This window comes from Nomascus leucogenys, chromosome 7b (genome assembly GCF_006542625.1).
Source record: "Nomascus leucogenys isolate Asia chromosome 7b, Asia_NLE_v1, whole genome shotgun sequence".
Taxonomy (NCBI): domain Eukaryota; kingdom Metazoa; phylum Chordata; class Mammalia; order Primates; family Hylobatidae; genus Nomascus; species Nomascus leucogenys.
In genome coordinates this window covers 58,198,355-58,220,723 of record NC_044387.1, presented here as the reverse complement: position 1 = coordinate 58,220,723, position 22,369 = coordinate 58,198,355, and the positions used below count along the sequence as shown (strand labels likewise).

The window sequence follows — 22,369 nt, the reverse complement described above, 5'->3', positions numbered from 1 at the left end:
ATTTTCCTATATGGCTGAACCATACCTTAACCTATCCTTTAATGACAGACACTTAGGTTTTCTATTACTTTCTACCATGTCATTTTTATGCTTCTGTGGTATCTTATTCTCTTAGTTCCTGTTTCATTTTGTCTTCCACTTTGGAAAGTAATTTCAGTGACCATGACCTCTAGCTTAATAAATACTTGGATCTGTCAAGTTTCAATGTTGGTAGACATATTAGTCTGGATTCAATTTCAAGTAATAGAAACCCAACTCAAAGTAACTTAAGCAAAAAAGGGCATTTATTGGTTCACATAACTGAAAAGTCCAGGGGATATTCTAGCTTCAGGCACGGTTGGATCCAGGGGCACAAACGTTGTCATCAGGATTCAAGTCTCTCCATATTTTGGCTCTGCTTTCCCCTGCACTGGCTTCATTCTCTACATGGTAGGCCCTGTTGGTTTGAGGTTTTCATCCTACAAAGCTAAAGCATCTCAGTAAAGAGAGCTTCTCCTCCACAGTTCAGATGGATTTGCTGATTGATGAGGTCTGAATTACATGTTCACCCACAAAGCTCAAGGTTGGGTCAGACTGTCCAAACCACAGACTGAAAATAGGAAGAGGTGGTTTTAGGAAACATCAGGGAGTTGTTACAACAAGATGGAATGGATGCTGGGCAATTAAAAACTACTGATGTCCAGGATAAGAACAGATATGAAAAAGCTTAATTGCGGCTTAAGAAGTTGAATGGTAACAGCTGGCATGGTTTCTTCCTTGGTTATAAAAGTATTCTAAAAAAATACCATGAGAGATAAGTTTGTCCTGTCCTCAAGAAGTCTGTAATCCATTTGAATGGAATAATAATCATGTCCAATAGCATACGTTGGATGAAACCACAGTTTCAATACAAGCAAACTCGGTGGTCATGAGTCTGAGAGCCCAACTGTCCTGCTGATCTGAAGCAAGACAACTAGCCTTCTACATCAAATAATTCTGTGAGGCAATTTGAGTCAGCCGTAAATTTTAAGTACCGTGGAAACTTTTCTTCTTTTGCCAGGTTGAACTGGTACAGTTCTGTGTGTACTGGTGAATCGGACTCATTTCTGCAGTACTGAAGGAGAGAAATGGACACAGCTTTTGATCTAATGTATTCCTTCCAGACCTGATAGATGAGGTTCCAGGTGCTGAAAATGAACAATTACATACAGGAATAGAGGCCTACTCTGCACTTAAAAATATCTTTAAAAAAGTTGCTGGTCAAGGAGTATACAGCAACGGTCCTTCCTGTTGTGAACATTGAGTCCTAGTGGGTGAGGTGTGGGTTGTTTCTATTAAAAATCCTTGTTGTATTGGGCACAAGATAGACTGAAATTGGCTGTAGTCTTCTCAAGGTGAGTCTAATTGCAGCAACATGTGAAAAAGGCAGGCAAGAGCTGAGTCAGGAAAATAGACAAGCAGGGTACCTTCAGAAAGGCCAGCCATACTAATAGCCAGAATATGATCTGGAAGAACCGACAGATCAATAAGGAAGCTCTGTAAATTAGTTTTTACTCCAGGTACTCAGGGGTTAATCCATAGGGCTTATTCTGGATACAGTTTTCTGATCTTACAGAGCCAGTCAGGTACATCATCTTTCAGTTTCTTGCTCATCTGCCAAAGAACTTTCAGCTCAGGAGAAGGCCTTATCCTCAATCAGACTTGAGGTTCTGTTTAGGAGTCTATGCTACATCTGGGAGTGACAGGGTCAGCAGAGCCAGGTTTGTCAAAGTTGGCCCTACTTTCTTTGGTAATCAAGTCGTCATCTTTTTTAACTCAGCTGATCTCTGAGAATCATCTTACAAGCAAGTCAAGACCTCAGATTGGTTGAATGGTGCTGTTCAAAGATTTAGATGAGATCTGAGGCATGGAGACATGGAGATAGTATACAGACTCCTAGGTTTAAGCTTTAGGTTTTTTGCTTTTCTAATCACCAATTCTTATATACAATGTATATTTTAGACGAGCAGATGATCATCTTCATCTTAAGTCATTCCTTTTGACTGAGTATGGCAGGATTAGAGGAAATGGCAGTATAGATCAATGTCTTTTTCTGTAAAGTACAGGAAAAATCAGAGAGGAAAAAAAGAGCTGACAATTTGAAGTTAGTAGAAAATTGAAGATAATTTCTTCTTAACGAATAATAGTTGTATATACAAGGCGGCTAGTCATCCAGATTTTATTTTTATTTGTTGAGGCTGAGCAGTCTACAGCAACCAGACCTAGGCCTTGTTTGACGAGATGTAGAGTGGAGTCATGTAATCACAATTGGCCTAGAGAGAGACAAGGATATGAACAAGCTATTCCCAATGTTTAACCAGTGCATTCACTCGAGTAGCTCAGGATAGCTGGCCTTTAAATTGACTGGGAAGTAAAGAATGAGTTTTCTCATGACACACATCAAAGTCTCCTTGTTCAACATGATCTGGTCTGAGAGTTCATAAACTGAATCCTTCCTGCTGAAACAGATAAGTTGTCTTTATGTCTGTTACAATGCCTGCCTTAAATATATATCATGGCAAGGAATGAAGTCAGCTGCTCTGAGTCAGTGTAAAGTGACAGTATTGAGATTGATGTGGTTCCGCTAAAATATCCACAAGGACAAAAGCTCTTAAGTCTACTGACAAAATCCTTAGCTGCAGTCTTCATAGATTTTGTTTTTCAAATCAGTCTGTTTCCAGCAAAAAGGTAGGCAATAAGCTATCGGAAATGCCCAGCAACTAAGCTATCATGGCCGGCTCAAAGGGCCAGCCTCCAACTATCCCTACCACCTATAGTTGGTGGTATCAGACATCAAAAGATTCATCTTAAAAGAATATCTCTCGGCACAGGGCAGAGCAATTAAAAAAAAAATCTATTACTGGCTAGAAGAAACTTTTCCAAATGGTTTCATTTTAAATCACATGAGAAGGGGTGTTCAAAGATTGTCTCTTGAAGTTCAACTGTTAAAGTGAGCTGAATAGTCATAATAATTCTGAAGAATAGGCAGATATGCCAGTGATGAAGAAAAAAGAATTCAACTTTTTTTTTTTTTTAAAGGTTATTAGCTCATTTATCTTGGAAAGAGTAGTTAAACTGAATAAAAACCAAGGGGCAGTATAACTGCTACTGGTTGAGTCATACAGTGATGTGTAGTTTGGTAAAGAAGATGAATGATAAATATTGAGCCCCTTTAGGAAATGTTGCCAGTATTTGAATTCGGCTTTCATAGTTATCTCTTGTACACGAAGTAGAGTACCATGGCTGATAACAAGAGGTCAAATGTACAAGTTGCTCTAATGTGGCCTCAATGAGGCACCAGCTTCAAAACCCGCTTGCTGGTAATTCAGGTATTCATGGAGGGTCAAGACTTCAAAATCATGTACTTCAAGTACCAGTAGAGCATCTGGTGTTGCTTAAGGGAGTCTGTCAGTGTAGGGTGCATAGAATTGTTCTCTGGCTATATCCCATTCTAGGAATCACTGGATATCCATCTGGAGTGGAGGGCTGTTAATCTAGGTTCACTTGACACCATCTTCAGCCCATGATCATTCCTGGGGTCAAAGACATGCCTGTCTTCTTGCACTTTTCTAAGTTCGCACACAGTATTTCTAAGAATGTTCAGCATCTACTGAACATGAACTGTGCTGAGTGGAGGTACAGAAAAGACTGGAATGCCATTCAGGTCAAACATATTGCTGTCTGGGGCAGTGGTTTTCAAACTGTGTTCAGAAGAGTTCAAGGTGTTGTAAGGAAGTCCCCTTAGGTGTCACCACGGTGGTAAAGGAAGATAGTTGTAGCAGGCTTCAGGCCCCTACTCTTGCTTCACTACTTCATCCAGAGCAGCTTCACTTTTACTCTGGGCTTCTGCACAGTTTTCACTCAAAGGGCTTCATGGCCACAAAGCCTTTGGAAAACCAATGATCTAAGAATAAGTCGGTCACAAAATGCTGAAATACAAAAAATAGGTTACAGAAAGCACAAACTGTAAGCAAAGCCTGTGGTAAACCAAGGTGTTTTCCTATTCTTTCCCTAATATGGACCACATTACAGGTTGATGGAGTTAGAACTCATCTGCTATAAATTTTGATTGCCTGCAGTTGGGCTTGTAAGTATCTATCAGAGAACAAGGCTAATGATTTTCAGTTGCAACAGCACTGGGGTTTTTGCCTAAGGTTGCAAAATGCATCCAATTCTTTGTAAATATTACTCCAATAAGTCCATGGCTGGATGACTTCTCAAGCATTATCTCAAGGAGATACATCTCAAGAAAATATCTCCTCATCCCTTTTCTCCCCTTCCCAACCTCCTTAACCCACCTGAGATGCAATGCCCTCGAACTAAAGTTACAGGACAATTCTAGGGATACATAAGTATATTGCTAAATGTCACGGAATTTATCCAATTTGGGGTGAGTTAACTTTCCTCCATTCCTTTCCTATGTCTCCCCATACATCTTCCAGAGATTCCCTTGACAGAAAATAAAAGTAATGGTCAAGATGCAAGACTCTCAGGTGACAGACATACTAATTCAACCATTAATAAGAAGATATGAGAAAGGGGGATTTTGAAGATGCTGTTTATTCTGGGGTGTCCAGGGCAATCTGTTGGCAATCAGGAAGCACTGGTTACACTCTCTAAAGCAGTTTCTGCATTCCATTAGATGGAATGATGCAAAAAATACCCTTCTGTGTTTGATTAAACTTAGGACACAATGGGTTAAACAGCAAAATGGAACTCTTTGCTACAAGTCTTTTTTTTTTTTTTAATTAGACTTCTGAATTTAAGCACAGAAGCAGTAGTAATTTGCTGCAAGTCTCCTGGGATCCTTTAATACACTATACCTCAATGTAGACTGGGGGAAGGGCCATGTCTTACATACTTTACTATCTTACTAGGTAACAGCTTTCTCCATGTCATATTTATACACACACACACACACACACACACACACACACACACACATAAATACTGCCTTAAAAACAGGTGGCTCATTTTGTGTAAATACTAGTTGCCAAAGACAGGACCACAAATAACCTTTTAGGGCCTAGGAGTATTAGTAAGTCTTAAAAAATCTAAAAGTAGCTTTGTGTTTCATGTTGGGTAGCTTTGTTGTTAGAACATGTCCCGTTTTTGACTTGACAATCTACCACCACGGAGATATTATGCCCTTAAACCGTGGGATATTGCCATGGGATTCTGGTCTAGATGTAGCTATCACATGATCATACTTAAGACATCCTATGTGACTAGGGGCACCAGATCAGGAAGCTGGAAAATTTCCCGAGGTTCCCAATACCCAGACATTTTAACACTGTGGGTAAAATGGAGGCTAATTCCAAGGAGAGTACTGGACTGGGAGTCAGAAAGCCTGGCCTCTACCACTTTCACAGCTGTGTCACCTTGGATAATGCTTAACTTTTAAAATTTACATTCCCTCATTTCCAAAAAGGGATTATAATTCACTGTTATTTTGATAATTGAGATAAATGTATGTACAAGTGCTTTGAAACTGTAAAGTGCATTATAAACAAAGGGGATTTACCATAGAGGTTCTACCTTGATGTATCAAGAGAAGCCTTTTCTGGAATCTGATGCAGCCTTGTGAGATGCTGTTAGGTAAGGGGACTCCTTGGTAGAATTTCTTACATTTGTGTAAAAAGTTCTGGTTCCTGAGTAATTCCAAAGAAGATGCTATGAGGAGTTCACTGTGCCTTTGATTTGATCCCAATGGGTCAGAATATGTTTTCTCATTCAGTAGGCTACTACAGGATTTGAAGTAGAAAAAACAGGGTCCAGTGACCTTCACGGGATCCTGGATGTTCATGAATTTCAGTCATTTGAGACTGTGGGGTGTGGTCCAATGCTGCTCTCAAAAAGATGTTGCCTTTCTTCAGAGAGCATTAATAACTAAAAAATCCCCTGGTCCAAATTTATTATGTGTCTCTGAAGGCTTTAACTGAAGAAATGAAATGCACACTCATGGAACAAACTAGGCCTTTGTTGTGATAAAACAGCTTTAGCTATTTGGCTTGAGGACTCTGACTTCACTATAAAGGGCTGTGCTGAATCTGGGTAGAACAGGACAGGAGCGGAGGTAAAGGCCACATCATGATGGCTGAATGCCTCCTGGGTCACAGTGGTCCACTGGAATCGGTGTCTTCTTCAGTAGCAAGATGGTAGGAATCATCTCGGGCAAAAATCCAGGTACCAGGTCTGTAGGCTGATGGAATAGCACAGGGAAGGTAGTCAGAAGGTCCAGGTGAACACTCAGCAATCAGGAGGCACAGGACTAGAAGGGGCAGGAACAAAACAGGTAAGATAACAAATGCATGGAATTACAAACACAGGACTCTAAGTGGGTCTGCTGTCAGCACATCAGCAGCCTGATGGCTGTTAATTCTTGATGAGCCTGGTTTAGGCAAAGACAAATGATAAATGAAAACAAACAATAGCAATCCAAAAAAGAAAACACAAAAGTCTGATTAACACTCTCGACTTGTGGGAACTGTCTCAGCGAAGCAGCAAACAGAAACTAAGCCTCATACTTTGGGAGAGTAATTTGATCGGATTCAGGGTACTGGGCATTTTTTGGAGGGGAAAGGAAGTGGCTCCACAAGTGGCATAAACTGAGATTTTAAGTTTATATACCAATAAAAAAACAAAGGAGACATTGCCCCTCTTCCTCTTCCAATGCCTTCCTCAAATTGTCTTATGACCTTCTCCTTTTAAAAAGCTGTCCTTTCACCTTAACAAGATTCCATCTTAAGTAGGAGAGAATAAGGTCTTGGTCCTTCTGTATGAAATACCCCATTCAACATATTGGTTTCTCCTTATGTCTGAGGGCTCCCTAGATCAAAATTTAGAATTAAAAAACATTAAAACATAAAGAAACATGACCCATATCTAGCGACTTTTCTACTCATTAAGAGTAATTTTAGTTATCACATAGCAATTAAGAAAACACTTACTGAGCGGTTATTCTGATAGCCTGCTCTCTAAACTCCTCCTTCCTAATAAATGCATCTTGGTATGTTGTGGTTTATGTGGGCAAAGATGCACTAAACAAGGACCCTGCTTTCAAGGAGTCTGCTATCTGCAAAGACAGTAAATGCAGGCAAGTAACTATTTTACAGGATTTTGTATACAGATAGAGGATACATAATGAAATGTCATCAAACTGAAAAGCTCTATTCTGGCTAGTTAGGAGACTCACAGAAAAGAGGGCATAAGAGTTGGATACTGAGAAAATGGCAGTTTTGACAGATGAAAAGCCAGAGAGGAGCAGTTCCAAAGTAGAAAGAGAGTATGAACAAAAGTGCAGAGATGGTAAAGAATAAGGCATTTTGGAAAATGGCAAGTACCATAATTCACTTTGGATGGAGCGTCCTCAGTTTGCACTGAGGGTCTGGACAGAAACTCAGGTCTTCTAATTCCCAGTAACAGTGCTGGTGGTAGTGCTTGCTCAGTCGTTGTCTCTTTTCTCACAGCAAGGTCAACAGTCCCAAAATTCAAAAATAAAAAAAAAAATCTACCTCCAGTGTTCCTGCCACATTCTGACAAGCTCTTTTGGGTTCCAGGACCAGTTCTTGAAAATCTGGCAATCTGGAGTCCATGGCTGTGGCTACACTGAAAGTTATCTGCTCCAACTACTGCAGAACACTGCAGGGAAATCTTTTCAACCTCCAATCCTGGACATCTCATGTTTTGCCACATAATTTCAAGCTTTGAGTTCCAGTTGTTTTTTTTCCCTCCTTTCTGCTGAGGAAAGCATCTTATCACTACAGTCTTAAGAGTCTTTTGAGGTACATCCAGATTTAATTACAAAAGAGCAAAAAGACCAACACTTTTTTTTCTCCAAAACAGTCATTTCTCTGGAAGTGAGATTATCTGTCTCTGCCCTTTAGGAAAAGGGAATAGTCAATTGATTTTTTTCAGACATTTGAATGAAATAGCATAACTGGCTAACATCTAATCAGACAAAATACACTTACATGTGTTTGTGTTCACTTGCTTAGGGCTGTACCACTTGGTGAGCACCACTCCACAAAACGAAAATGTTTGAAATCCAATTGTTCAAACATTTTTATAGTGTTTGTTGGATAATGGTCTGAGATTTGATAAAAGCAGCTGACAACTAACAAAGAAGCAAAAACTGGCATCTTGGACATCCTAGTATTACACTTGCAAGCAATTACAACAGAAGGAGGGCCAAGGAAAAAGTTAAGCTTTGAATCACTTCCAAATCTACTGATTCTGAGGTTCCGCAGTAGTTCTAACAAAACTTTTCAGACAATGTTAACTTTCGATTAAGAAAGAAAAAAACCCCAAACATCTTCAGGAATTCCATGCCAGGTTCAGTCTCTTCCAGTGAGCCCGCTTGCTAAAAGTCCACGTGCACCATTAATTAGCTGGGCTTGGCAGCACCATGTAAAAAGAAGCCTATTCACCACCAACCACACAGACTAGACATGTAAAGTAGGATCAAGTAATGGATGACAACCATGGTCGTGGAATATGGTAAATGAGAGTCAGAAAGGTACAGGCACCGGTACAAGCAGCAGAAAACAGAGTTGCCGGGCCAAAGATAAAATAGGCTTATTTAAATAGGATGCTACAGAACACATCCACTCCTAATTGTAGCTGCTTTACATTGGGTGCCATTGTACCATATGCATCAGCCACCCTTCAGGCACCCCATGGTGAAAGAAAAGGATTCAGAATAGAAGCCAAGCAGGGGACTGTTGTTAACCCCGAATATCCATTATGCATAGAAACAGCTCACATATCCCAGGGACTCAAACAGGGCTTCGAATTGGTTGTGAAGGGTCCCAAATGACATCTAGGCCTCAGTTTCCCCTCTGTAGCATGAAGAAAGTGTGATTCTTAACTCTTCTGGGTCACAGTCCCCTTGGAAAACTTGCTAGCGATGGATCATCATTCCCCTAAAACGCATTCCCACAAATTCCTACCATTCCCCCAAACCGCACATTCCCACAATTTCGGGAAGTTTGGGGATCCCCAACTCCAATCCAAGGTTCCCAGGTTCAAAACCCAAGGATTGGGGAACTGCTAAGTTTTCTTACAACTCAAAAAAAATCACAAACAATAACCATCCTTTACGTACACCCACGCTTTATAGTTTACAAAGCGATTTCAACCCCACACACATTGATAGGCAGAGGAGGAAACTGAGGCGCAGACAAATTACAGAGTGACTCGCCTAAGGTCACTCCGCCAGCTGGTGGCTAGGCCCGGAAGCAAACCCAGCTCTTCCGACACCGGAGCTCGTTTCCCCACCCCGGGGCTGCCGCCAGAGCTCCCGCCCCTCACTAAGGCGGCATAAGGAGGAAAAGGCAAAGTAGAAATCCCACAACCAACCATCCTCCGGCCCCCTCCTGTCCCCCCAACTGGGTCCTTGCAGGCCCCGAAGGGTGGCGCCAGGCCTCCAGGCCGGACCCGGCCACCCCCGCCTCCCCGGCCGCTCCAAATCCCGCGGCCGCTGCCGCCGCCGCCTCCCCCGGAGCGGGGCGGAGCAGCTGCCCGCCGCCGCCGACCACACGGACGACTCCTCGTCGAATCGCAAACGCATAGGCCGCCGCCCGAGTTCTGCGTACGAGAAGAAAGACGCGGCGCGAGCGCCAACGGCCACCGGGCGCGCGCCGCGGCGGCCGGGCCTGCGCCCCAAGAGCTGGATGCCAGAGCAGGAGAAAGAGCCGCCAACCGATCGCTCGATCGACCGCACGCCCGTTCCTTCGCCCTACCAGACCCGGGAGGGGGGGAGGGCGCGCCAGGGCTTCTTCGAGTTAGGGGCCTGACTCCCCGGCGACGAGACAAAATGGCTCCTCCGGTCCGCACCGCAGCTACCGTCCCGGCTGCGTCGCTCGGCCCGCCCCCGGTACTGTTTCTTTAAATGGCGGAGAGGGTCAGGAAAGCAGGAAGAGAGGCGCACGCTGTCACGTGACAGGGGCGGGACCGGCGAACCAAGATCCGGTCACATGGGGACACGCAGCTCGCCAATGAGGAGGCTGTGCATCAGGGCGGGGGCGGGAGGAGCTGCAGCTTTGTGATTGGCTGAATGCTCCGCGGAGGCTTCGGGGGTTTGGGGCGTCGGGGAGTGTGCGAGGTGGCCGGGGCTGTGTGCACTAGCGGAGACAAAGCGGTGGCTGTGGTGTCTGTGACGGCGGCGGCAGAGCAGCTCTAAACGCTGAATTTCGTGTTGCTGAGTCCTGTCACCATCTCAACTAGCGCGGCGCGCGGGCGGCGGCGGAGGCAGCGGCGGCGGCGGCGGCGGAGGCGGCAGCAGCACATGGTTCCAAGAGCGCGCTGCGGCTGTTGGGTTCCAATTCCGCGGGGAGGGACAAAGGCAGTTGTGAGATCCGGGTAGTGCCCGGTCAGGTGGTGCGCTCGCCACTGCCCTCGATCCGGTCCTTGAAAGCCGGGAGTAGCTCCTCTTCGTGAGGAGGCCGCCACGGACCGAGGCCCGGGAGGGCCTGGGAGGCTGAGGCTGTTGTCTGAGGGACGTGGGGGCGGGGCGCGGCCTGCCCGAGGTGCTGTGGGCGGGTCATTTGTGAGGTGTTTATGTGGGCCAAGTGTGAGGTAATCTGACCACCACCCAGAACTGGGTTTGGTCTGGCTTTGAAAAAAGAAATCGTGAGTGTCTAGGAGCTTTTTCAGTTGGGAGTTGGTGAAGCTGCAACTTGCGCCATATAACACTCCATCGACATCTTGGTCTCTGGTCTTGGGCCTGTTTAAGAATCCTGGCATCACGTGTGGCGAAGACATGGCTGATCAGTTTTCTGACAGAAGTGGGTAAATTTCCGGATTGGTAAATTTTCTAACAGGAAATTTCGGGGAACCAAAAAAGGCTGGAAGAACATGAAGATGGAGCAGTCATAAACCACCCACTCAAGGACCATCTCCTTCAGGACCATCCACACGAGACTCAGATTGTCTGAATTGAGCTATCGCAACTTCATGCCAAAAGCTCCTTAAAGCTACAGATTTATGACATAGTTCCTTCCAAAATATTACATCGTAATCATTGAGAAGATTAAAAAAAACATTTGAAGAAATTGTAGTTTTAAACATCTCTGCATGTATTTTGGATAGTTACTAGGTTACTTTAACGTCATTAAGGAGCACAGACTTACTGAAGCCTTACTGGACGGAATCCTGGGAAACTGATACCATTATAAGATTATATTTCCCAGGTAGTGGGTGAAGGGCTGGAGACCTTATTGCAGTCATGGCTTTCACAAATTACAGCAGTCTGAATCGAGCTCAGCTAACGTTTGAATATCTGCACACAAATTCGTAAGTATCCTCTAGGTGCCACTGAGGTAACCAGTAACTCGTTCCTTGATATTATATGGAAATCGTTTCCCCAGAAAATTTTGCTTTTTCACTTTTTGAGATGTATCCCACTGGAGTGAAATGTATCACTGGATATCTTGAGCTCTGTATTGAAGAACTGAGATCAGTGAAATACTTGTTGCTAATCCAGAAGAATCTGATTTTTGTTTATTGGATCAAAATTTTCTAAATGCAAACTTTAATTATTTGAAGTCAATATGTTGAGTTGTTTTATTCAAGTGTTTATAGGAATCCAACAAGTACTGCTCTATTGGATCACCAAATATTGGACTATTTTAGTATCAACCGTTTCCCTCTGTAGTGACAACATCCTAAACAGTTAGGTTTATAACAAGTGTTTACTTTCTAACAAGAAAACAGAAGACATTTAAATGACAACTTTCAAGAAGAAAATTTTTATTTTTTCAGAAGTTGGCTTTATCTTCCTGGCAAATTGCTCCCTACATCCAATATTATTTGTATACGCTAAGCAGGAAATGGCAACTTGTTTATATCTCGATTTAGATAGTCTTTCCCCAAAATTTCCACAGAAACATACAGTGTTCATGGTTTTTGAGTTCATGAAGGAGTAATCTCATCACTCCAACATGGTCTGGAATGTTTCAGGTTTAATCCATATGCCCACTCTCTTGGAGGTTGTCCAGTACAGTGAAAACTTCTTTAGTGTTTTAATACATTCACCTGTTACTTTTGAGGTGAAGGTAAGTGTTCTAACATTCTAGTACCTGGAGAGGAGATGAGCAGCTACATGAATGGTCCAGTCTCTGAAGAACCCCCTTCAGAGTTGAGAGTATAGACTTACATTATGTAGTAATAGTACAATGGTTTTTAGCTTTTTATGGAGAAGACAACATGTTTGTGATACCATAATGTCTGTAATATTTCTGCTATTTTTCCTTTGAAGGGAATAAAATTTTGCCAAGTAGTGAAGCAAATTGTCAAATGGTGAGAGCCTGGTTTCATTTTGTTTAGGAAGTTTGTTATTTTTTTGAGAGACGGAGTCTTGCTCTGTTCAGCCCAGGCTAGAGTGCAGTGGTGCAATCTTGGCTCACTGCAACCTTCACCTCTCAGGTTCAAACGATTCTCCTGCCTCAGCTTCCCAAGTAGCTGGGTCTACAGGCATGCACCACCACGCCCAGCTAATTTTTGTATTTTTTTAGAGAGACAGGGTTTCACTATATGTTGGCCAGGCTGGTCCCGAACTCCTGACTTCAGGTGATCCACCCACCTTGGCCTCCCAAAGTGCTGGGATTACAGGCGTGAGCCACCATGGCCGGCCTGTAGCAGTCACCTAGGCCGAATTCTCACACTTAAGTATGATGACCCTGAAACACACTTGGGTGAGGTTGCTGATCAGTGATTATTCAGCTAGTTGATAGCATAGCCTTGGGAAAAACCTTTAGTGTCCTTCTTAATATTTGACTGCCATATTAAGAACAAGCAGTTGAAGGCCACTTAAATGTTCATAGATGACTGTGTTTGATAAGTGGTTATCTCAGCTATGAATTTTGGAATGATGGCAAGTCTGGAATTACAGATTTTCTGATAATCTTGGAAGACCATGAACTGGACTTCAGAATTTCAGTTCTTGTTCCAGCTTCACCAAAGACTTTATGGGCTAATAATATTAACAACAGTTAATTGCTTCATGTCAGTCACTATTTTAAACATTGTCCAAAGCAATCTTTACAGGAAGCCTTTGGGATAAGGATTATTCCTATTTCGCATTTGAGGAAACTGAGGTTCAAAGAGATTAAATTACATGGTAATGGCTATATAGCTGCCAAGTGGCAGACTTAAACGGTGCCAAGATTTAAGACAGTGGGATTTATCTGGCCACAGTAGTTGGTGCTTTTAACCATTAGGCAGTGCCTACTGTAGTCAGTTTTACCTTCAAGAGCCTATTTGCATGTCTGTAAAGCAAAGGGTTTACTTCACAGTTTAAAATTCTTCAATTTTAGTTTATCTCAATGAATCTCTAAGGACTCTGGGATATTTCTCCCTTCTTTTTCCCCCTTTGCTATTTTATAGTTTATTGATAGATACTTGGCAGTGCCAAGGAAAAGAAAGAAACCAATTAAGTCATTTGTTTTAAGTTGGGGAATTTTCTGGGACTTTGACTTACCCATGTTGAACTGGAACCACCTGCTTGCGTGAACATTTGAGGGTTGGAGTACCATTTTGGAAGCTCTGGAATTTCTTACTTGGATCACAAATTCGACCTTAGAAGTTGTTCTACTTTTTGATGTATTAGTCCTACCAGAAGAAAGTATAAACCCTAAACCAACAAGATAAGTGTTTTATTTCTAATGTCAGGAGATTTTTAAAACATTGTGGTGACCTGATTGGAAGTTCATTTACAGAGAAAATAAATTTTAAAATTCTCACATGGTGTGACTTGTAGCTCATAAAGATGGAAGATGAACCACCTCTTTGTAAAGTGGTTCAATAAGTCATCTTCAGAGAAGGGAAGATTTGTCTCTGTCTTCTCCTTTGTTCTGTTAAAGTCTTAGAAACACGAGACCATTTCATGGTGTCTGACATCTACAGTATTGTGAATTAGGAAATAAATGGTCCTTTGCTTACTTCTCATTTAATGTAGACTTAGAAGCAGTGACCAGATGAGAAGGGTGGAAATCAGTGTGGTGCAGTGAAAAGACCATGTGCTTGCAAACCAGCCAAACCTGGACTTGAGTGTTTCCTGGCTGTGTCCTTGGACAGGTCAACTTCTTGAATCTCAGTTTCTTCATGTATAAAATGTGGCTAATCTGACAGTTTTTACGAGGATTATGTAAAATGATGTTTATAAAGTTCTTAGCTCATACGGTGGTACACAGTAAACATTGTGTGAATGGTGAGTGTTACTCTATAATAGTTTATATAAACCAGAAGTTGGTCAGTGTGGTGGCAACTTGTTTGGTGCTAGTCATTAGGCAGATCAGTTCTTAGTAACTTCTGGAGCATCTGTTGGAGACAGTGAACATCTGTCTTTTTTTGTATCAGGTCTTTGATAACTTTTGATGGTTATTCTCTTGGTTACATCAGCTTTTTAAGGCTTAAAGCAGGCCTGGGAAATAAATTCTCATGATAACCTGAAAGTTCAGCTAATTTAACATCAGATGTTGCTAGTATGAGATGATAAATGTTAGGGTTTTTAAGTAAAAGGAGTTTTATGCTGTTACTTGTCTTTGGTAGTGGGTTTTGTGACTGCTACTTCAGATGTAGTGGTGGTAGTGATGTTCCTTTGGCATAATATGTATATATTAAGTCACTTTGTTTGCAGTACTGCTAAGTGGTCTGACAGAGCAGGATGCTTAGATATAAGATGTCTGCTATTTATTTTTATTGGCACATTTAGTGACTTAACATCTTGGGCATGTATTTCTGGTTTTTTTTTTTTGTTTTTTTTTTTTAATGGAGTCTTGCTCTGTCACCCAGGCTGGAGTGCAGTGGCACCATCTCGGCTCACTGCAACCTCCGCCTCCCAGGTTCAAGTGATTGTCCTCCCTCAGCCTTCCAAGTAGCTGGGACTACAGGCGCGTGCCACCATGCCTGGCTAATTTTTTGTATTTTTAGTAGAGACAGGGTTTCACTGTGTTAGCCAGGATAGACTCGATCTGTTGACCTCATCATCCGCCTGCCTCGGCCTCCCAAAATGCTGGGATTACAGATGTGAGCCACTGCACCGAGCCCTATTTTCTGAGTTTTATGGGTATGTGAAGTAAATGTAGAGGAGCCTGTCAACTCAGAGACTCAGATTATTTATTACTTTAAGCCTGTGGAGTAGGCTCATACCTTAAATATATTAAAGCCATTTAAATGTAAAATGGTTGCTCTAGAATTTCTCAGCTTTATTTTCTAGCAATTAAGGCAATTAACTGTTGTCAGCACGTCCAGGAACTCAGCAGAAGGTATCACTGTGTGATGGGCCTATGGATGATCTATTGGTTTACATTCAGGATGAATGTAAATAGGGAGACCATTTTCCTTACATAACAAGTTAATTTACACGTGAATTTGTCCCTGGAAATGCTAAGCTGCAAACTATTTATACTGTGACACAAGTGATATAAAAGCTGTGATCAGCCAGGCGCGGTTGGCTCATGCCTGTAATCCCAGCACTTTGGAAGGCCGAGGTGGGTGGATCATTTGAGGCCAGGAGTTCCAGCCCAGCCTGGCCAACATGGTGAAACCCCATCACTATTAAAAATACAAAAAATTAGCCGGGATGGTAGCTTGTGCCTGTAATCCCAGCTACTTGGGAGTCTGAGGCAGGAGAATCGCTTGAACTGGGAGGCAGAGGTTGTGATGAGTTGAGATCATGCCACTGCACTCCAGCCGGGGCAACAGAGCAAGACTCCATCTCTCAAAAAAAAAAAAAAAAGCCATAATCAGTTGAAAGTGAACAAATTTTCAAAAAATCTTTGTCTTTTTCCAGTTGACCTTTCTTGGATCACATTCAAAGGATGTTTAGGTCTGTGAAGAAAAGAATTTCTAGGCCGGGTGCTGTGGCTCATGCCTGTAATCCCAACACCTTGGGAGGCCGAGGCAGGCAGATCACGAGGACAGGAGATCGAGACCATCCTGGCTAACATGGTGAAACCCTGTCTCTACTAAAAATACAAAAAAATTATCTGGGCATGGCGGCGGGCGCCTGTAGTCCCAGCTACTCGGGAGGCTGAGGCAGGAGAATGACCTGAACCTGGGAGGCGGAGCTTGCAGTGAGCCGATTGCGCCACTGCGCTCCAGCCTGGGTGACAGAGCGAGACTCCGTCTCAAAAAAAAAAGAATTTCTTTTGATGTTTATTCTATCCCAAATGCTAGCTAGCAATGAGTGTACTCTTGGAATATTATTTGGGAAAAAAGAATTTATGCAGTTGGTATAATTTTGATTCTTATGATTTTAAGAAATATTTAGAACTCTTGATTTTAGCATCTGGAAGATCTATGTTTAATCAGTTGGAGGTCTGGAAGAGATTCTGAGTATTATCTCTGACTTTACCAACAGTGGTCACAAAAGGCCTCTTTTATGATATGTACTGCCATCACAAAAGTACCCTTTGGCTACAATGTAAAGGCTACTGTTAGCTTATCTGAAATATGTATGTATGCATGGAACAGCATTGAGACTGTGTGGAACAACAAAGACCATTTAGAATTTTTTTTTTTTTTTTGAGACAGGATCTGGCTCTTTCACCCAGGTTGGTGTGCAGTGGCGCAGTCTTGGCTCACTGCAACCCTCGCTTCTTAGTCTCAGGCCATCCTCCCACCTCAGCCTTTCAAGTAGCTGGAACTACAGGTGTACACCACCACACCTGGCTAATTTATTTATTATAAATAATAATTTATTTTTATTTCTCTACTTTTTGTAGAGACGGGGGTTTTGCCATGTTGCCCAGGCTGGTTTCAAATTCCTGGGCTCAAGGTATCTGCTGGCCTGGGCTTCCCAAAGTGCCAGGATTACAGGTGTGAGCCACTGCACCCTACCCGTTTAGAATTTTTTGAAAGTTCTAAATATGCAAGGCACATTTCTTTCTTTCTTTCTTTCTTTCTTTCTTTCTTTCTTTCTTTCTTTCTTTCTTTCTTTCTTTCTTTCTTTCTGTCTCTCTGTCTCTCTCTCTCTCTTTCTTTCTTTTTTTCCTTTTCCTTCCTTTTCTTTTCTTTTCTTTCTTTCTTTCAGACGGAGTTTTGCTCTTGTCCAGGCCGGAGTACAATGGCGTGATCTCACAATGTTGGCTCACTGCATGCAACCTCCGCCTTCTGGGTTCAAGCAATTCTCCTGCCTCAGCCTCCCAAGTAGCTAGGATTACAGGCATCTGCCACCACGCCTGACTAATTTTTTTGTATTTTTAGTAGAGACAGGGTTTCAACATGTTGGCCAGGCTGGTCTCAAACTCCTGAGCTCAAGTGATCCACCCACCTCAGCCTCCCAAAGTGCTGGGATTGTAGGTGTGAGCCACCACGCAAGGCACATTTCTAAGCACTGTGTGGCAGGTGCTTTGTGCTTGCCCTTTTGAGATCTGCTTATTGCATTCTAAATTTCTCATTCTTGTGGGATGCTATTGGAAAATACGTATTGCTAAGAAGCAGTTGCAATTTCTGTTTTGGTTTTCTTGTCCTAATGGCAGAGGGTGTCAAAATTAGTTTTCCAGAATATTCAGATTGACCATTCTCACTACCAAAGACTGGAAACTTAATTATTTATTCTGAAGTTAGTACATTCTGATGCAAGATGTGGTCTCATACTTACTATGGTTGTGCTCTTGTTTTTTTCTGGTAGCTGTATTTTTGAGATTCCTTGATTTACATTAAAAGTACAAACTCATGTTGAAATGAGAAGTATTGGGATAAAATTGGTTATTTTATATTTCTATATAACAATCCTCAAAATTAAAAATATTTAGGGTATATAAAATGAATTCAGTTTGTAAGTTTCTAAGTTACTTATGTTTGATAGGAAAATGACTGGTTGAAAGTTTGAGAACAAATGTTAGATTCACTTTTAACCAACATTACCTTTGGCAAGTCACCTTAATTTTTAAGCTTATTTCTCCCTATTTAGTGGGGTAGTTTACAGAATACTTTTTGTTTATTCAGTTGGTAATTTGAAGAATTTAAAGTGGTAATTCTAGAGACATATTTTTTGTTCTTTAAAATTTTTTTAAAATTTTTACTGAGGGGGCACAAGACAGATATTTTTAATAATTAAACATATGGGCCGGGCACGGTGGCTCACGCCTGTAATTCCAGCATTTTGGGAGGCCGAGGCGGCTGGATCACCTGAGGTCAGGAGTTCAAGAGCAGCCTGACCAGCTTGGTGAAACCCTGTCTCTACTAAAAATATTTTAAAAAATTAGCCGGGCATGGTGGCAGGCGCCTGTAATCCCAGCTACTCAGGAGGCTGAGGCAGAAGAATCGCTTGAACCCTAGAGGCAGAGGTTGCAGTGAGCCGAGATCACGCTGCTTGTACTCCAGCCTGGGCAACACAGTCAGACTTTGTCTCAAAACAGAAAAACAAAACAACAAAAAAAACCATATGGCTGTTTTATGTACTTTTTTTTTTTTTTTTTTTTTTTTTTGAGAAATCTGTCTTTTCCAGCCGGGTGTGGTGGCTCACGGCTGTAATCCCAGCACATTGGGAGGCCGAGGCAGGCGGATCACCTGAGGTTGGGAGTTCAAGACTAGCCTGACTAACATGGAGAAACCCCGTCTCTACTAAAAATACAAAAAAATTAGCCGGGCATGGTGGCCCATGCTTGTAATACCAGGTACTCAAGAGGCTGAGGCAGGAGAATCGCTTGAACCCGGGAGGCGGAGGTTGCAGTGAGCGGAGATCATGCCATTGCACTCCAGCCTGGGCAGTCTCAAAAAAACAAAAAAACTAAATCTGTCTTTTCCCTGTAGTATAATTAATTAGATTTTATCCAGACGAATTTGAACTCTATTTCCTAGGTGAATTGATGATAAAATTTCTTTTGGTTATAACATATTTGTCATGCTGCCTTTGGATCAGCAACATATATATTCACTGATCTTGTTGGGGGAAAGGTCTTCCTATAATTCCACGAAGTGATAGCTTAATTCAAAATTTGCATTTGTAGGCCGGGTGTGGTGGCTCAGGCCTGTAATCTCAGCACTTTGGGAGTCCGAGGCAGGCAGATCACCTGAGGTTGGGAGTTCGAGACCAGACTGGCCAACATGGTGAAACCCCCTCTCTACTAAAAATACAAAACTAGCTGGGTGTGGTGGCGCATGCCTGTAATCCCAGCTATTCTGGAGGCCAAGGCAGGAGAATCACTTGAATCCAGGAGGTGGAGGCTGCAGTGAGCCAAGATCACACCATTGCACTCCAGCCTGGGTGACAAGAGTGAAACTCTGTCTCAAAAACAAAACAAAACAAAAAAATTGCATTTGTAAAAATTTGGAGTTACTTGAGGAAGAAAAAACAACATTCCTGGAGAGTTTAGTTATGGATGTTTATTTAATAAATGTTTTACATTTTGTTTACAATATGGTAAGCGATCAGAGATCCTAGATGCTGGTTATTTAATATTGATATATTTCATTAAAAAATTTTTACTTTAACTGAAAATTGGCTGAAACTTTTTACTTTGGCTGGAACTCTATGCAAAAAAGTTGGAGTAACATGGATATTTTTGAAAAATTGATGGTCATGTATTATGTGGGTTAATTTTGTATTTAATCAAAAGTCAAGTGTTTTTTTTTTTTTGGGTGGTTCTATGTGGACACATCCTAATTTGATATGAGGACTATTGTGGAAAAGAGCACAAATTAAACAGTATAAATTGCACATGCTCAATGTATAACTTATTAGCATTTTGTTTTACCAATACTTGTGTGTCATCTACCAGTGAAGAAAGGAAGCTCATACACTTTTGTGTAATTTATATGCAAAAATATCCCATTTGAAAGAGAAGGTAAAGAGAATAACTCATTTTATGACTTTCTCAGAATTTGGCTAAAACCAGAATTTTCTCTACATTAAAGAAAGTAATCCGGCTGGGCGTGGTGGCTCACGCCTGTAATCCCAGCACTTTGGGAGGCCGAGGCGGGTGGATCATGAGGTCAGGAGATTGAGACCATCCTGGCTAACACAGTGAAACCCTGTCTCTACTAAAAATACAAAAAATTAGCCAGGCACGGTGGCGGGCTCCTGTAGTCCCAGCTACTTGAGAGGCTGAGGCAGGAGAATGGTGTGAACCCAGGAGGTGGAGCTTGCAGTGAGCCAAGATCGTGCCACTGCACTCCAGCCTGGGCGACAGAGCCAGACGCTGTCTCAAAAAAAAAAAAAAAGTAATCCAAGACCCTTTCCAACAGTTCCTTCTAGGATGACAAGAGCTTGCTTGGTGTGGTTGCCTAGGGCCCCTGTTAAAATTAACCCCTTCAAGGAGGGGAACCAGTGGTCATCTCCTCTGGGAGGCTGCTCAAAGTTTGTGTTGAGTAAATACAGTTACCATGTTATTCAAAACTTACTATACTCCAGTCTGAGTGACAAGAACAAGAACGTGTCTCAAAGAAAAAACAAAAAACAAAATTCAATATTTATGCATAAGATATATTCTTAAAATTCATGCTCTGAGATACGCAGAAACTGACTCCTGGTTAAGGCAATGAAAAATAAAATATACAGGCATTTTTCTAGGCAGAATATGAATAGTGAAAAACACTTTTAGCAGTTACTACACATAGGACTCTCAATGCTTCAGGGTGGGTTTCCCGACTCAAAATAGGAAGAATAATCATTTCTGAATAGATGGCAGGACTTGTTAAAGATTAACAATTGAGGGGAATTGGGGAGCTCTGGAAAGCCTTGAGTAATATAAATCAACAATGCAAATGGTGGTTTTAAGATTTTTTTCAAAAAACTTAAATATTTTATAACCATGGCTTTTTATTAGGAATTATAACTTCAACTCATAATTCTTTTGCTGACTTTTAGTATTTATCATTTCAGAACCACTCACGAATTCTTGTTTGGTGCTCTTGCTGAACTGGTTGATAATGCAAGGTATGTAGTCTTCAGGCATACAATCTGTGCTTGAAGTGGAAACACTTTAGGTAGCTGTGACCTTTGCTCTCTGAAGACTTGAGAGGAAGATGTTTCTGTAGAATGTAGACATTCTGTAACTCCTAGGAGGCCTCTTACTAAAAATAATATTTTTAATAGCACATTAGTTGATAACTTCCACTTTCATAAATTCACTAATCGTTCTTTGTGTTCTAGCCTAAAAATAGTGAATTATCACCTCCAAAACCACTTCCCTTGTGTATTAGAGCAAGATAATTGTAGTAAAATGCAGGGAATTAAGATAGACACTTAGGAATCATATTAATGGGACAAGCAGGCTCTGATTTAATTTGTGCTTCCAGGATAGTACAACATCTAATGTCTTTAAAACTATGCCAAAGTTCTGTGTCTTCTCAAATTGTATATTTGTCAGATAACTAAATGATCAGTGTCTTTCATTGGTAGCAGCTGTGCTTGAAAGGAATCATTGGTCAGCACTGTTATACTGAGCTCTTAGTGATAGAAACATATACATGTTACTGTGTAAGACTGAATAGAAGTTTGGATTACTGCTGATATAAATCCAAGTCCATATCAAGATTCTGTTTATAATTAGGAAAATACTGTCTCAGTCTTACTCCTGAATGCAAACATAAAATTCAGACACATCATTTACTGACTAGGTTTTGATGACTAATGAAGGAAGAGGATGAAAATTGACAGCAGAAGTACTTTCAAACATCTCCAGTTAATGTGCTCGCTGATAATTTCCTCTTTACCTCTGTGTATACAATAAACTTATTCTAATTACTTATTGTTATTAGCTGGACTGCTCATGGAAGTATGCTAGTTGTTTAACCAGAAAAGTCCTGTTTTGTTTCAATCCTGGTTGACTCATCATTTTTCCATTCAATTAAAAAATGTTGTAGGGTAATGGAACTATGTTTGAATTTGCCACTTGTTAATTTAGTGAGACCATGATGTGTGGTGGTAGGCTGCTTTTTTGTGTATCATATGGTAAAATAGAGATTCTTAGGAGTATGTATTCTTACTTGTGTATACATTTTGCCAGTATCGCTCATATTTGAAAATGTTTTAGATATTTGAGAATACGTATATGTAGAGCTGTGTGGATTTTTTTGCATGTAAAACCAATGAAACAGTTTCATTTTCTTTGCCTGCAGTTGGCAGAATTGGACTAAATTACTTCTGAGCCTTTATGGAAGTCTTCATTGATAACTGAATCTGTATAATTTCAGCCAATGGTTGGAGTCTAATGGGGCAGGGGTATCCCAACTTCCTTTCAAGGTTAGGGAGGTTAAGATTATGGGCTCAGGAATCAGTCTGCTGACTGCAGTGTGTATACCATGAGAAGTGATTTTTCACAGGTTTTGTGGGAGATTATTTTCCTTTTTTCTTAAAATCTTGATGAGAAGAAAAAATGGACAAGTTATTGGAACATCTTTT

General features: G+C 41.5%; 1 protein-coding gene and 1 long non-coding RNA gene across 4 annotated transcripts in view; one reads left to right on the top strand and one right to left on the bottom strand.

Annotated features, from left to right (window-relative positions):
• Positions 1 to 262: 262 nt before the first annotated feature.
• On the bottom strand, positions 263 to 9,937 carry LOC105740091. Of its 2 annotated transcripts, none has more exons than XR_004031007.1 (3): positions 7,362 to 9,937; positions 5,543 to 6,289; positions 263 to 3,947 (listed from the first exon to the last, which is right to left on the bottom strand). It is a non-coding gene; the product is annotated as an uncharacterized LOC105740091 (long non-coding RNA). The 2 variants fall into 2 exon arrangements; XR_004031008.1 differs by having other exon boundaries at positions 5,557 to 6,289.
• Positions 9,938 to 10,365: 428 nt separating this feature from the next.
• Positions 10,366 to 22,369, top strand: part of MORC2 (MORC family CW-type zinc finger 2) — a 43,935-nt gene continuing 31,931 nt past the window's right edge. Inside the window, exons 1-2 of one of the 2 annotated variants that reach the window (XM_003258090.4) lie at positions 10,366 to 11,313; positions 20,849 to 20,902. In XM_003258090.4, the coding sequence (XP_003258138.2) occupies positions 11,246 to 11,313; positions 20,849 to 20,902 (122 nt within the window). In that variant the 5' untranslated portion in view covers positions 10,366 to 11,245. The remainder of the gene's footprint in view (positions 11,314 to 20,848; positions 20,903 to 22,369) is intronic. The other variant, XM_012508075.2, reaches the window with a different exon arrangement.